This window comes from Mesoplodon mirus (assembly GCF_964341445.2).
Source record: "Mesoplodon mirus genome assembly, chromosome: 2".
NCBI classification, from domain to species: Eukaryota; Metazoa; Chordata; class Mammalia; order Artiodactyla; family Ziphiidae; genus Mesoplodon; species Mesoplodon mirus.
This window is the reverse complement of record NC_138977.1, coordinates 54,697,796-54,714,918: the sequence shown is the minus strand read 5'-3', so window position 1 is coordinate 54,714,918 and position 17,123 is coordinate 54,697,796. Positions and strand designations below refer to the sequence as shown.

The following is a 17,123-nucleotide window of genomic DNA, read 5'->3' as shown; positions in this document are numbered from 1 at the left end:
TTCTTTAATAGGTTAGAACTGAAGCATGGATAACTAATCCTGAGATTTTACAAATGTCAAGTTATTTTAGACCCCGAATTAGGCTTATGATAGATAGTAAATGACAGATATTTGATATTGCTTCTTGGATTTTTATATTTTGGTCGGATTTTCCATTGACCATTCTTATAATTCCTTCACTTCATATATTTAATTTTATTGCTATTGTACACTATTGCCTCAATAAAGTGTGTTTTTAGTATTCTGAACCTAGTAACCACATTTTTGTAAAGCTTTGTGAGGTGATTTCTTCCAATTTCCCCATTTATAGGTGAACTAGAAATCAGCATCTAGAAATATTAATATATAGGCATTGTAGGTATCATGTGTTCCCTGTGAATAATCAAATAAGTAAATTCCACTTATATGATTTATCCTTTTTAAATGTTCCTTCTCAAACCTATTTACTTTGTCTACTATTGGATTATGTACAGACTTCTTTTTTTACAAGGTGATTGAATAGACAATCTCATGAAATTTTATGGCCTTGATTATTATTATCGAATCACTTTTATTTCAAAGTTCTTTTTTATTTGACAAAAAGTCATAGGTCCCAGTTGCTATGGTTGTGAATATGGTAGTTTAGGGGTATAGATAGTTTTCTACCATCCCACATTTTAAATTGCAAGTGCAAGAAGCAAGTTTGCATACTGTTCAAAATATGACCTATACAAAGAATAGTACTATGCCAGTGCATTAAGTTTACTGTGTATAAAAAAATAGCACGTCAAAACTCGGGATGCTAATTAGGGAGGGCTGACTTAATAAACCCTGCCCATAACATTTTTATTCTTCCCCACATAGTTTGTAATACACATACACACTTGAATATGTTTATATGCACCATATACACATTAATCCTTAGGATTTTATATATGTGCTTGTCTATATACATATGGTTTATAAATGTATACTGTACTGTTTACCAATGTGTATTCATCATTTACATAAGGATCTATCAATGTATATACATACATAAACAGTCTCATTTCAAGATATATTTTGTTATACTTCTACCTTTTGAAGCATACTATTAATAAAATTAATGAAGGTATATGCTTTTCTAACATATGTGAGGAATTACATTAAGTTTGAATTAAGTTAAAATTTTAATACGTTAGAAATGTGAGAAGTCATACACTTATATTAAGAAGTAGATTTAAATATGTCAGATATTAAATTATACTTTTGTCTTAAATTTAACATTTTAGTTCTAGAGCAAACAATTATATTCAATAGATTTTTATATGAAAAATTAAACCTGGAAAGTTTTATTATATGACTTTAAAAAAACAATGATATGTCTCTATTCTTAAATGAACAAGTTTTATGAGCATCCTATAATGATCGCTTTTTTCCTAGAATGTATTTTGGCATAGTGGAATGATTATAAATCTAATTATCACCTGTTTTAGGCTAAGATGACTCAATTGCCTGAGGCAGAAAAGGAAAAGATAGCTGAGCAAGTTGCTGATTTCAAGAAAGTAAAGAGTAAGTTGGATGCTGAGATTGAGATATGGGACGATACGAGCAACGATATCATTGTTCTCGCCAAGAAGATGTGTATGATCATGATGGAGATGACAGACTTCACAAGGTAATTATGTGGGAAATGATGTGTAATATTTATAATGTTAGAAACACTTGTCACATTAGTGAAACCTTAAGTTTCTCTGAGTGTCAGGTGCTAAAAATTAAGTGGTATGGGAAAAGCAAATAATAAAGAATTAGAAAGTTGTACATAGGTCCTTCTAGAGGTTTCAGTAAGTAAATGTGGCAGAGTTTCTCATAAACTGCTGAGGAATAATTTTAGAAACCAATTTATGTCCTCACTATCAGGAACCTTCTCTGTGTATCGTATTAGCTTTTTTTTCTTTTTTTATTACAAAGAAAGTGGTAAATCAAGTTATGATCCCTATTGGAGCTCTCTGAATGATTGATTTTCATAGCTACATACTGAGATATCAACTAGATATATTTGAAATTACAGTGACTTAATGATATACACAAAGGAATCATACATTGTCTGTATATTCTAGAAGTAATAAACATGTTTCTTATAGCTTCAAAATATTATTTTACAGAGCTAGCCAAAGAGCAATACCAGTTACTAAAATGTAACTGCCTTACCATTTACTAAAATGTACAAAACTACAATTAAAATAATTTAGTCTTGATGTAATTATAAAAGTTACAGAATAGAAGAATACTCTGAAGCAGACGTAGTATAATCACAAAACTATTTATTTATATCCCTATACATTAAGCACAAAAATAACTTTTAGATGCAGTAATGAAATAAATGTAATTTTAAAATAATAATAAATGGAAAAAATATACACGAATATTTCATTAAAATTAAGATTGAGAAATGCTTTCTAAGCAATATAGACAAAGAACTCATAAAAAAGGATCATTAAATTGAATGGCATTAAAAATTCTAAATATCAATAGAATGTCCTAAACAACACTTAAATATAAATGGATAATTGGGTAAACATCTGTAACAAAAAATAACAAAAATTTGATGTCATTTGTATATGAAGAATACTTACAAACATTAAAATTTTTTTAAAGGTCCTAGTAGAAGAACGGGCAAAAAATATGAGCAGATAGCTCACCAATTTCTCCCCATAAAAGATATGAGCCATAAGTATGTGAAAATATTTTAACCTAAAATATTTAAAATAACGTACCTTTTAATTCTGTAAAACTGGCCAAAACTTTTAAAATAGCCCTTTACAGAGAAGGTATGGTAATGAAAGCATATATTGATATAAGCCTTGTGGTAATTTGGCAATATATATAAACTAAAAACTTTCATAAACTTTTAATATCTATATCTATCTATATCTGTATATTATATATACAATTTCATAAAGAATACCTGTTAGATATCAGTTTATGTTTGCCCCTCTTGGTTCTTGCCATTTTTTCTAAACCCCTACCATGACTTCTAAATGTCTTACAATTTCCTTTCATACACAGAATTCAGTTTTAACCTATTGCTCAGTCTCTACAAAGATTCTGAGAAACTTCTCCCCCTCTACTCCACACGTATATTTTATATATATATAAAACATAGACATGAATGTGCCTGTGTATAAAAAACAAGCTATACTACTGTGATATTAAATACTGACTATGTTTTGGTAGTTTAGTGGTGGGTAAGTTAATTACTTTTACTTTTAATTTTCTATAATTGGTTAATTTTCTATGATAAGTATATAGGTATTTTAAATAATTTATAATTTTGCTTCAAGTTAGTCCTAGGAGAGTGGAAGTTGACTAAACTTAAATCATTTCATGCAAACTTTCCCAAAAGTTAAGACTAAAAAGAAGCACAAATAAAACCTTAAGTGATGTCAGCTTTCAACATTATTAAGATACCGAAAATAGTGTGAGTTTCAAAGTACTACCTTTAAGTAGAGAAATAAACACCAAATTCCAACAGAGCTACTGCTGGTACTCTGTCATCAACATAAACCTATGGATCTGGAAAGCAGGCATTGAGAAAATTAAAACACCTAGTAGAAATGGGAGGAATGTGAAAAGGCAATAAATAAAGCACAAAGGAAAATTGGACCAAAATGAAAACACCTGATGCTAAGTGCTAAAATACTGAACCACAGGTCTGGGACTTGTCATTTTACAACATTAACTATAGAGATTGAGCTTAAAATTGAATGGGTCTGGATTTGGGAAATGTCACTTTTCGGAAAAAAAAGGAAAATACAGGACAAGTGACACTGAAGGTATGTCAGTGATCAAAAAGGACATAGGAAATAAGAAGGAACCTAGATAAATGAAAGAGAATCACAATATATGTCAACACCTCCCCTTCCCCACCACCACCAAAAATGTTATCCATTAAAGAAAGTATACTTCACAGTAATGATTAAAGAGAGTGTTCTTGGTCCAGGAGCCCTGTCTAAAATCAAAAAGATTCAGACCAATGACATGCAAAGCTACGTAATGAGATATAGAAAATGAACGTGTTTCTGGGTACATATGCAAAGGAAATGAAATAATTATCTTTAGGAGTTATTGGTATTCCCACATTCACTGCAGCATTATTCACAATAGTCAAGATATGGAAACAGTCTTAGTGTCCATCAATGAATGAATAGAGAAAATGTCATATATAAAAAGTAAATTTGTGTATATGATAAATTTAAATAATAAAGGAAACCCTACTCATTTGTGACACATGGATGACCATGGGGAGACTTATGCTAAGTGAAATAAGCTAAATAGAGAAAGACCAATACTGGATGGTATCACTTATATGTGGAATCTTAAAAAAAAAAAAAAGGCAAAGAGACAATAGAATGGTGGGGGCTGGAGGGCAGGAGAAGTAGAGAAATGCTGATCAAAGATTACAAACTTTCAGTTATAAGGTGAGTAAGTTCTGAGTATCTAATATATAGCATGTTGACCACAGCTATTAATACTTGAAATTTGCTGAGAGTAGATCTTAAGAGTTCTCATGCAAAAAAGGTAATTATGTAATGTGACGGATGTGTTAATTAACTTGATTGTGGTAATCATTTCACATTGTATACACATATCAAATCATCACATTGTACACTATAAATATATTACAGTTTTGTCAATTATGCCTCAATAAAGCTGAGAAAAGTGAGAATCAAAACAATTCAGCTGATGAAAACCTTCCATCTAGAAAACAAATACAAAACAACAATAAAACTATAACACAACACTCCAAACTACAGTGAATTTCAAAAAATAAAGAGTTGAAGATACATGTTTTTAAAACCTGGTTTCAGAAGATCAAAAACTAAGAAGATAAATTTTAAAAAAACATGAAAAAATGAAATGTGGAATGCAATGAGTTAATAAAACTTAGGGAAAAAAATTAAAGGACAAAAATATCTAAAAAATAAAAATATTATAAAGTGTCCAAAGGAAAATAGATTCAGATAAAAATTCCATAAGGGGAGGACAAGCAGGGGATTAACCAAGAGAATGACTGTGAGATAAAGATTTAAAAAAAAAATAAGAAAAGGCTCAGAGAAAAATAGCCTGAAATGGAGAAGAGGCAAAGGAGATCTGATAGACATATGTTAGACACTTTGAAAAAAAAGAAATAATAAAACAACTAATATTTAAAAGTATAGACCAAGAAAGTTTTCCATACATAATACTAAACTTAAATTTACATGTAGAAAGGCGTTACCATATTCCTAGGAAATTTGACCTAGATAACACTAAACACACACACACACACACGTACGTTTTCCTCATATGTAAAAAAAATACCAATATATTATATATAGCATACTATATTCTACATATTATATATATATATATATATAATGTATATAATGTGTATATATATATATATAATATATATATATATATATGGAGAGAGAAATAGCAAAGTGAAACCAATTGAATAATAAAAATTTATGAGAAACATCCTTACCTCCACAAAGGGGAGGCAGGTACTTTTAACCTTATGATTTCATTCCATGTGATTATCTCTATATCTCTAAACAATACACTTTCTGAGATATGGTTTATTGATTTTTTCCTGCAAATAAGAATGTAGGTCATTTATATGACTGTTCATCTCTTCTTCTATCTTTTCCTTGGTTTCATGAATTTATATATTTTATTATTTATATTTATAGACCTTGATAATATTATGTTATCCATAAAGTATTTCTCAGTATATGTATATTAGTTATATCTCAACTTCTCACTCTGTATGTTGAAGAAATACCCACTCTTACTCTCTCTTTTGCCTGTTACTGCTTCCTCTTCTACATCTCATTTGTAACCCAACTTCTTTCTAGTATACCTCTTTTATATTGATAGTTAATGTAACATTTACATTCTTCTAAATAACTAAATCACCCATGCTTATTCTATTGGTTTATTCTGAAAGTGAAGATTAATAAATAAAATGTTTATGACACTGATATAATTAACCTAGATAGGAAACACACATGAAAGAAACATATTTCCAGTAGAAAGTTGAATTAGAGTTTAGACTTAAAGTACCCATACATTTATATGGGAAACAACACATCATGGAAAGAAACCTGAACTAAGAACTATGTTTTAACATCAGTTTGATAAATGTGTCAATGAGAGTTCTCTTAATCTTTCTCACCATATTGTATAAAGAGTATATATATAGGCAGAATCCAGAGTTAGAAGGAAAAACAATCAAGGACAAAGCCATGAGAAAAAAAAGCTGTTAAGAAGTGGACAGAGGAGATAGAATCCCACAAAGACAGAGCACTCAATAAGAAATTGTGTAATATGCAAAGAACGATTCTTGGGCCAGAGTTAAGGAAATGTCAGTGAGTTATCAATTAAGTGTTTTACTTGAAGAGATCCTAATTAGTGTAAAGATTGAAAAGATAGTATAGTTTTGGCAATTCTCAATTTATGGTTACTTTTGTTTGAGTAGGTTCACTAAATTTTAGGTGAGAGATTAAAAAGCCTTATTAATTCATTACAAAGTAGATGAGAAAAGAGCAGATGATAAAACAAAGATACTCAAAGTAGTAACTTAAAGGAGGCAAATGATCAAGACAAGATTTAGAGATTTCTGAATAACTTGAATGTATTCTAGGTTGAAGGGACAGGGGAAATGGGGAGGGATAGAATGAAACTGTAAAAGTTATTCAACTTCATTCAATAACTATAGCCAAAAATGAGACAAAAGGGTAGAGCATAAACACTGAGAAATAGGGAAAGAAACAAATAAACAAAAACAGATATAAGGATTAACTTGCATGAGTTTATATGATGTATGTTCTAATCTTAGCTAGAATGTCCATCATAGAAGCCTTTCCTGGCCAAATGGCATAAAGATTCCCCCCAGCCTGTCTCTCTATGTTACAACATCCTGTTACTTTCTACTTTACAGTTAGCACTTCTTGTATTACCTAGTTCATTTGTTTACATATGCTCTTCCTCCATATCCCTAATGGAGTGTAAGTGGTGTGAAAATATGAAATTTGACTTATTTTTTTTATACCCAGACTTATAACAGCCTTAATAGAATACATATATATATATATACACATATATGTAGTTGCACATACTATAGCATATGTAGTTGCACATACTATATGTAGTTGCACATACTATACATCATATGCATATATATGTATAGTATACAATAATGTGTTGAATGAATTAAGACATTTAACAATTTCAATGAATTAATTAATTAAAAAGAAAGAAAAACAACTTGAACTCAGAAGGAGCCAGGAATAAGCAAATACCCAAACAAACAAAAAACAGTAGAGTAACATAAATTTAAGCTCTTGACACCAACTCGTTGTGTTTATTCCTTAACCCATATATAGTTTCTAAACGTTGAACACAAAGATTTTAATTTTAATGCCCACATGGCATTAAGAGGAGACACATAGTCAGGGGAGCTAGAGATGAGGTCCTTGGGAAAGCCTAGAGCTGTGCCTCTAAAAAGGAAACTAGAAACATTTCTATGCAACAGCCTGAGGGAACATCAAAATTATTTTCCTTGGAGTCTAGGTCAAATAAAGGTCTTTAAGAAATAGTGACTTCAAGTCTATGACCTATTAAACTGATGAATTTAAAATTACATAACCAGAAAAGGCTACCTTTAGAGAAGAATTAAGATGCAAGAAGCAATGGTGAGCAAAGAAATCAGAAACCATGCTGGTCTATTCAAATAAGCTTTGGCGGAACAATGACGACAACGCAGAAAGACTGTGGGAAGTAGCAACATTACACAGGGAACATGTAAATGAAATCAGAGTTAAATGGTGTATTTTTATATTCAGGGAAAATGTAGAAGTATTAATACTATACTTTGCTACATAAAGAATGCATATAGTGCCTTTTAATATTTCCAAGGGATCTCTAAAATAAAATTTTCATATTAATAGATTAAATTAACGTGGAGGGCTAGAAGTTAGAAAATGAGAACAATATAGAGAAGAAAATGTGGCGTGAATATAAAAATTCAATCATTTTATGAAACATGCTAGGTATATCAGTATTTCTAATGTGTAAATGTAGCAAGCTTAGTAGTTTTAAAAAGTGTAAGTACAGGGCTTCCCTGGTGGCACAGTGGTTGAGAGTCCGCCTGCCGTTGCAGGGGACACGGGTTCGTGCCCCGGTCCGGGAAGATCCCACATGCCGCGGAGTGGCTGGGCCCGTGAGACATGGCCGCTGAGCCTGTGTTCTGCAACAGGAGAGGCCCCAACAGTGACAGGCCCGCGTACCGCAAAAAAAAAAAAAAAAAAAAAGTGTAAGTACAATACTACTATAAGTACAAACAGCAACAACAAAAAATATCATTTAACAGAGGCATATAGGAATGTTTTTTCTAGGAACCATGGGAAAGAGGAGGAAACATCTCTTTCTAAAAGAGGAAGGAAATGTATGAATACACGGAGGGAATTTGAGGAAGTATATGCCTAATAGATTGTACTTGCTAAGTGATGTCAACTGTGGAATATGTGAAGCCTTGAAAAGACAAAAGTGGAGTGAGAGCTTGGGTAGCAAAACAGAAACAGATATGGGGATATAAAAGGTAGTTAACCTGAAAGATTATTCATTCAGTCATTTACTTAGAGTTAGTCACCAGTTCAAAACCTAATACATTTATTAGCAGAGTGAATAGATTCTCTTCACCTGTTCTGAGAGAACTAGTGAATTAGACTTACTGAAGTCCTAGGATGTTAAGGAATTTTCAGTAGAATTCAGGGGGATGAGAGAATTGAAACTACTAGAAAGAATATATTGAAATAACTGACTGGACCCAGACTGGGCCAGAAGGGAAATAAGGTTGGAGAGTAGAACAAAAGGTGGAAAGGTAAGGATACGTCACCAACAGGTGAGAAGGATATAGACTTTAGTTTTCCCTGCTCTATATCTGTTTCCCTCCCAAAGGAATTAATGTTTTACTGTTGACATACTTTGAATCAAGTTGGAAAGGATGCTCAGTGACTTTGAGAGTGTCGTAATCTGTAACTAGTGTGTTAGAAGAAGATTCACAACTCCACAGAGTGATAACTCATTGGAAAATAAGACGTGTCATGTTTTGCAAAAGCTAATCAGTCCAACATTCTCACAACCTGTAGGTGTTGCTGCCAAAGGCAGCCGCAGAACAGGAATACTGTGTGTTCAAATTGTAGTAAAGGTGGGGGAGCAAAATTGAATTTCAGATTCTGACAATCTTTTACACTCGAACTGCATCCACATTCAGTTTAATTTCAGTTCATATAAACTGTGATAAATATCCAATTGTTTTAAAATGGAGGAAACCTTGTTCTTATTTTCACTTCCAATTTTTTAAGAGTTTTTCTCAGACACTACAATGTTTTACTGAGGTTTAAGTTTAGCAGTTTTATTTATAGATTATTCCTCAATTCTACCCACGTCACATTTATCTCATTGGAGGTGTCTTAGTTTGTTTGCAGTGGGAGCTGCGAGCATAGTATTTAGCCACAAGTAGTCAATCAGTTGGTAGGCATACAGTCTCTGTCCCACATATAGATTTTTAAATAAGAAAAAATAATAAATTATATTCTCTGAAGTGCCACTGAATGCTCTGTTTTCTCATTTTCTTTAACTACTATTTTATTATTAATAAGAGGCATAATAGTAAACTTTGAATGCTTACTCTGTACTGCACTATGATGAATATATATGTTTTCTCATTTTTATTTTCAGGACAGTTTGATTATTATATTCTCTCATTTACTGTTAAACTGAGATTCATAGAGGTCAGGTAAATTGCTCCAGGACACACAAATGACTCTGAATTGGAGCTGGTTCAATTTCAGAATCTGGGCACCTACTCATTGTATTATAAATCTTCACCTTCCTGCTAAACACAGAACAAGAACCAGTCCTTTCTTCAAGGAGAAACAAAAATGACACATTAAAAATAAGAATAATTGTATGCTTCTAGCTGTAAATACATTGGGATTTCGGAAGAGAGGGATTAGCAATGGAGACCAGAGTAAGCAGAGAATGAAAACTGAACAAGTGAAGTTTGTATTTGACTCTGAGTGAGATATGGGGATTGAATTGCAGAGTGAGATGCTATAAGTGATAAAGCCCCCAGGATGGAGGCCGGGAAGTAGGAACGAGTTAGATCCATTTGGGGGCTCTCAGAAAACTATATAAATACAGGAAGAAGTTAAGATGGAAATGAAGAAAGTGATACTTATAAAAGGCATTAGAAAATGGACAGGTTTTTTTGTTTGTTTTTTTAAATGAAGTAGAAAATAGGGAACTATTCAAGAATTGTCCTCAGGATGGTGGCATGATAGAAAAAAATAAATCTAAGTATGACATGTGGTAGGAAGGACAGGCACTTTTGGATGGCAATGGAAGCAGAGACTCAACCCATGGGGGTCTAGCCGCAACTGAGAGACCCAAATAATTAGACAGGCTCTGACAATTCTGATAGAAGCTAGTAGGATCTTTTTTTTTTAACATATTTATTGGAGTATAATTGCTTTACAATGGTGTGTTAGTTTCTGCTGTATAACAAAGTGAATCAGCTATACATATACATACATCCCCGTATCCCCTCCCTCCCACCCTCCCTATCCGACCCCTCTAGGTGGTCACAAAGCACCTAGCTGATCTCCTTGTGGTATGTGGCTGCTTCCCACTAGCTATCTGTTTTACATTTGGTAGTGTATATATGTGGCTAATAGAATCTTCATAAATTCCTAGAAAGTATTGTACCAGGGGCTAGAAAAATTATTTCTGTAAAACTTGATGTAACCATTTCTGAGCCTTGATACAAGCCCCTTGGCTCACCAACCATTTAGTGCTTCTTCCAGCCTAAAGGGGAGTGGTGGAGCAGGTTTTACTCTGGTTCTTTGTGTATTTCTGTCACTACCATCGTGATACACTCATTCCAGGGCAGAAAAGTAAGGCTTTAGTGTTTTAAACATGATTTCTCCTTGGTGAAGGACCATCCACACAGTCACATAAGCTGTGTTACATTATTACACTGAACCTGTGACATCTTCTAATAATTCAGCATTCCTTTTCTTCAGCCTCTGGGACTTTCCAGAATCAGACTGAAGGACTTAAGGCTTGCTAGAGGAAAGCAAGCCTTTCCCCCTTGCACTGATTAGTTTCCCAGGGAAGCATCTTCCAAATTCCTGCCTGAAATGTAAGCATTCTGGGAGCAGAGATGTGGAGCGTGGAGTCGCTGGTAGTCTCTACATTTAGTATTAAGAATTCGGATGTTCACTTAATACCCCTGTTGTCAGTAAAAGGTACTATACCCTTTAAATAAGTCTAACAACCTCTAATACAAAGACTCTGTTTTATTCTCTTCAGGGAATAATCTCCAGACTTTTCCTGGAATGAGAGAGAGGCAGATATTCAATGGTGTAGAACAGGGGATGGAATCAAACTGCTACTTTCGGTCTCTCCTTTCACCCCAAATTTCAGTCATACGTATCTTTCTGTGTAAATCAGTCTGATGCTTAGTTTTCCCACTGCTGATTTAGACTCTGACTTCCTTGGATTGATTGTAGTATTTCCCACTTGCTATCTGCTTCCTAGTTTCCTAATATTTCTTGCTGTTGCCTCTTCTCACATTTTGTCCTCTCCATCCTAATAGGTTTAGATTTTTAGAAGAAGAAGGAAAAAAAAAACCACTAGGATTTACTAGGGTTGTGAAAGTTTTCTCTTCATGATATTTGGAAGTTAGAATATTTAATGTGTTCTTCATGAATAATGCTCCCCCCTTTCCTTTTCTCACCTCAGGTAAATTCTGTCCAAGCAGTATCTTGGCTAAACTTAGTTTCTACATTTCATGGTTTACATAACACTTGAGAACATCTAATTCTTTTCCCTCATTTGAACAGGAGACAAGTTCTAGGTAAAACTTTCTAGATAATTGTATCTTTTATGGTCACTTAAGATGCATTTTTAAAAGTTGCTGAAAATTTATGGGAAAAAGATAAAAATGATAACTCTTTCTCAAATAAGAAATACAAAACACCATCTTTATCTTTGTCAAAAAATGGTGATTTCTAAGTGTGTACCAACTGTAATGTTACTATTAATGCAGTTAAAAAACTGAAAATACCTAGAGAAAAGTAATGCTGCTTTAAGCACTAATATTCTTTAAACTATTTATTCAAAAATATACCAGGGTGGTTTATCTATCCTCATCAAATTTTATATTTTAAGATACAGTGCAGTGTCAATTTTCACTTGAAAAAATGATGTACTAGATTGTAGGCTTTTCTATAACTTTTTTGGTTTCATTTACTGAACATCTATAGAATATCAGGCACTGTCTTGGTATGAAGCGTATACCAACACCTACAGTGGAGAATTTTGAACTAGGGCAGCCTAAGATAGAAGAGGTGAGGAGAACAGGAAGATGGACAGCAAGGCAGAAAGATGAAAGAAAAAGATCTGAAGGAATGATAATAAAGTAGGAATGGACATGGTGACAGCAGACATTCAGCTCTGAGAGAAACTGAAGAAACTTGCTAGGAGTTGAGATATAAATAGGGAAAGGGCTGGACTGGCTTATCCTGTGTAGTTAATACCGCAACCAGCAGTTCTTCTGGTTTTATTTTTCTACACTGTTATCAGAATCTTGGCCAAACCAGCAAGCTAAGCCTACTTGTCTGCTAATGGGCCAGTTTTCTCGGGCATTTTATCACTCTAACCATTTTAAGCGTGTCCTACTGCACTCAAAAGTTATCCTAGCTATACTTAAATAAAATTTTAAAAAAGAAAAGAAAATACAAGAATAGCATTTTTAAAAATGTTAACCTAAAGTATGGAGGAGTGTGTAGGTGTAAAGGGGTTTCCAGTAAAACACTGAGCTCTCAGCTTTCCTTATATCCAGGGTATCCTAAGTAATGACTGGGCAATAAAGGCTGTCCAAGTGAAGGAAAAAGAAAAGAGCCCTCATGAATATTCATGTAGAAATCATGTTGCATTCATCTGTAGAAAGAGAGTCCTTGGATGAGGCAACTGTAGAGTGATGGCAGATGACGAAATATGTTTGGAAGTCGGGGTGCTTTTATTCTCACTATCTGTGTACCTCCCACTGGACACAAGCTTGTATTTAAGAAACCTTTTTGCCCCACCTTCCTTTTCCAAGATGCAATCCTGAGAGATGAAACAGCAAATGAGCAGAGAGAAGGGTAGAAGCTCACCTTTCGTCTATTCAGCTGGAACTTCAGAATTAAAGCCTTTTTGGAAGCATAAACGTATGAAATTCATATGTTCTATGCCTTACATCCTTTTCTTTGTTAAATACAGAATCTCTTCGCACATGGTTTGTTTTACTTTCTGAGGTGAAGCATTTATATTCTAACACAATGTGTTAACAACATTAGCAATTTAAATGTTTTAGCCCACACAGCAAAGGGAATAAGAAATATTGGTGAGTTTTATGTTTCTTCCTTTTAAAAGCAGTTTTATGTCTTATGATTTAAACTATAAGACCAGAGAAAGGTGACTTTTGCTTTACTTGATAAAACTACCTAATTCTCTTTCCCTTATGTGCGAAAAATATACATAAATATATAGCAAATAATTGAAAATATAAAATATGGGATATGTAGATCACTTAAGATTTTGAAAAGGCCTTCCAATTTATAACTTTAAGAAGGCATTCATTCTATATTTGAAATAAATATTGTATCAGGGAGGAGGAATTATTTTTCTGTGCTCTAAATGAGGGCTCTTTTTTTTTCTCTTGGACATTGTGTTAGAGTAATTATAGGCTATTATTATTGCCTTCTGCGTGAATATTCTCCTGTAAATAATGGGTTTGTTTTACTTTGTGGAGCCTTGAATCACTGGAAACATTATACAGTAATGCCAATGAGAAATACTGTAACATAAAGGAGAATAATTCTGTCTGCCATTTATTTTTACATGATAAAAATTTACATGTATTCTGATATGATAAGTAATGGGCAAAAATTCAGTTTATATAACACCTTAGTAATTGTTTATTAAAATTCACTGAGAGTGAGAGCACACTTTTATGTGAAATCTGGTATTTCAATGTCTGGCTGTGGGGAATTTATCAGAGAATTTGGTGAAATGACTCTGCCAGTTTCCAAGAGGCAAAACGGTTCTGTATTGTGTGAATCTGCAGAGATTTCAGGAGGGTAGAATTAAATTATGAATTGTCTTAGAACACTGGAGCCTCAACTGTTATAAATGTGGGAATAAACAAAGAACAGCCAAATGAAAACATACAGAGACTATTCAGAACTCACTGTAGCCATCATCACTTGCTTTTGGCAGTGACACAAAGGCCATCAGGGAAGAGGGAAAGCTTTAAAATGGAAAAAAGGGAAGACTTCAGGTATCTCTGATTGGAGATTAATGATACAGGGAAGAAGCAGGCCATCGTATGTATGTAATTGGTTTGGGTAGCACATTTTACTTTCTCTGATTGTTACTGAATTTAAAGCAGGGGCAAATAGAGCTAGGCTGGCTGTTGTTGTTCAAGTCCATTCTGGGCCAATTGCTACAGAGACTGTGGTTTAATTTCTTGATGTAGTTGCTGCAGAAGTTGTGGGTCAAAGCTCTCTTGTCATATTTAGTCTGGTCATTGTCCCTTTGTCTATTCAGTCTCTCAGAAATTTAGCTGTTAATCATTTATTTGAGTTGGTGATGGATAGATAATTATGTAAACAATATTAGATTAATTTTATATTTAAAAACAAAATACTGTATTTAAAAAAGAAGAGCAATCTCTGAAAATCTGTATCCTAAATCAATGCCCAATGAGCTTAAAAGTAACTGGTTAAAAGAAAAAAAAAAAACAGTGATATATTCCAATAGATGAATCTTTGTAAATATAACTAATTTTATCAGTCTTATTCTTGCTGTGGTTCAAGAACCATTAATTAGTGCAGTTTGGAGTTAATTTTCCCTTCTATAGTACTTCGATGAGTATTATCTACAAATAGCCTATTTTTTCACTTTGATAACTTAAATTCCCACTCTTATGTCTAACTCTCTCACGTCTAAAAGTTTTAATGGCTTATCCTCAACCTTATCATGTTCTCTTGCCTCAGATCCTTTCATTTTTCCTCTACTTTTAGTCATTTTATTTCACCTTATACAACATAGACCACTTGGCCTACACTGTAACAACCACTCGATCTCTTTGTCTCTCGCGACCACATGACATGCAAAGTCTCAGCCCTGCTTCAGTCCAAACACTGCCTCCTTCTGTCTTTTGCTTGGGCTTCAGATTGTGAATTTCACCCCTTCTTTCCTTATGATCAGGGATGTGTTTGTACCAGGAGATGTTAGAGAAAGAGGAAGCCTCAAAGAGATACTAAATTCTTATTACTCTGGTATGTAGTTGCTTGTCATTTTTAATTTGGGGAAGAAGGATCCTCCCTCTAGATGAACTTCTCTCTTACTTTCTTTAAGTCTTTGGGTTCTGTTGAGCACTCTACCTTGATTACAGGTAATTTCCTCTTCTTGTCCCATCCTTCACTTGGAATAAGTATCCACATTGAAGGCAGTCTTTGATATTTACATTTTGTGATATTCCCTGATTGTGGGTAAGAATTGATCTCAGTGCCCTCACCTTGGTGCTCACAGACTCATTAGCCAGGTCCTTTCTGCTTTGTCTTGCCAACAAATGCACTGGTCAGTTGCATGCAACTATATAAATATTCATTATCATTGTAATTATCATGACACTTAAAATGTGAGGCTGCCTTCCTTTGCTCATGGGAAAGGTCAAGGCCATCAGAGTGGCCATTTAGTGATTTCTCCATGGAAGCTTACTCTTTGCTTTCACATTTTTATGTTTATTTTCTTAGATTAATTTTCACTATAAACATAGGATTTATTTTACAAATGCTTATTAATGGATTTTTTTATTGGATTAAAATATTTTTGTCTGTTAATAATAACAACAGGGCTTCCCTGGTGGTGCAGTGGTTGAGAGTCCGCCTGCCGATGCAGGGGACACGAGTTCGTGCCCCGGTCCGGGACGATCCCACATGCCGCGGAGCGGCTGGGCCCGTGAGCCATGGCCGCTGAGCCTGTGCGTCCGGAGCCTGTGCTCTGCAACGGGAGAGGCCACAGCAGTGAGAGGCCCGTGTACCGCAAAAACAAAACAATACAAAACAAAACAAAAAAAACCTGGGGATGCCAGTGTTTAACATGACTCTCATGTGTTGCGTATGAAAAATAGGGGAAAATAAAGGTGCTTTTTTGTTTTTTTTAATTTTACTGGAATCTGAGTTTTGAAGAAAAGATAGTTTTGAGGATAGAGTTCAAATACAGATATTTTGAATTTCAGATAAAATATGTAAGTGAAGGTATCTAATTTCCTATTGAAAAGAGGAATGAGAGTTTAGAATAATACTGGGTATAGATATAAATTTGGGAATTATTCTCAAAGAGACTATTGTTAAAGCTGTTAGGAGTCAATGAGTTTCTCAAGGCAGGCTATGTGAGAAAAGAAGAAAACTGTAGTCTGAGTATTAAAATCTATTCAAGGGACTTCCCTGGCGGTCCAGTGGTTAGGACTTCATGCTTCCAGTGCAGGGGGCAAGGGTTCTGTCCCTGGTCAGGGAACAAAGATCCCACAAGCCACAGTCAGCATGGCCAAAAAATAAAAAAATAAAAAATAAATAATAATAATAATAATTTAAAAATAAAAAATAAAAAAATAAAATCTATTCAAAAATTTAAAATATTAAAATACTCATTATCCTGCTTCTCTTTCATAAATTATTATAAAGTTCTTGTACATGTGATAATGGACCATCTTAATGGGCCCAGAAATGGGAATATTTTATGTGTCCCATGGATCCCTTGCAGACCCAAATGGTCATGTCTCTATGGAAAAAAGAGCTGTACTTTCCTCAGTTCCTTTTTTCAGATTGGAGTTTAGTAGTCTAGAAGAAGATATATTTATATTTTCAGTAGTCCTTCAATGTAACAAAAAAAGAAATGAAAATTTAACTTTGAATCTGTACCACAGTACTCGCATTTGCCCTGGGGTAGGAATATATAATAGCAACAGGGTTTAAGCAATGAACACTTTCTTTTTCATTTCA

At 33.7% G+C, this 17,123-nt stretch overlaps 1 protein-coding gene across 1 annotated transcript in view; it reads left to right on the top strand.

Moving 5' to 3' along the window:
- CTNNA3 (catenin alpha 3) overlaps window positions 1–17,123 on the top strand; it is a 1,654,963-nt gene that overhangs the window by 1,520,527 nt on the left and 117,313 nt on the right. Inside the window, exon 15 of the mRNA XM_082639545.1 lies at window positions 1,455–1,636. Coding sequence (XP_082495671.1) covers window positions 1,455–1,636 — 182 coding nt within the window. The remainder of the gene's footprint in view (window positions 1–1,454; window positions 1,637–17,123) is intronic.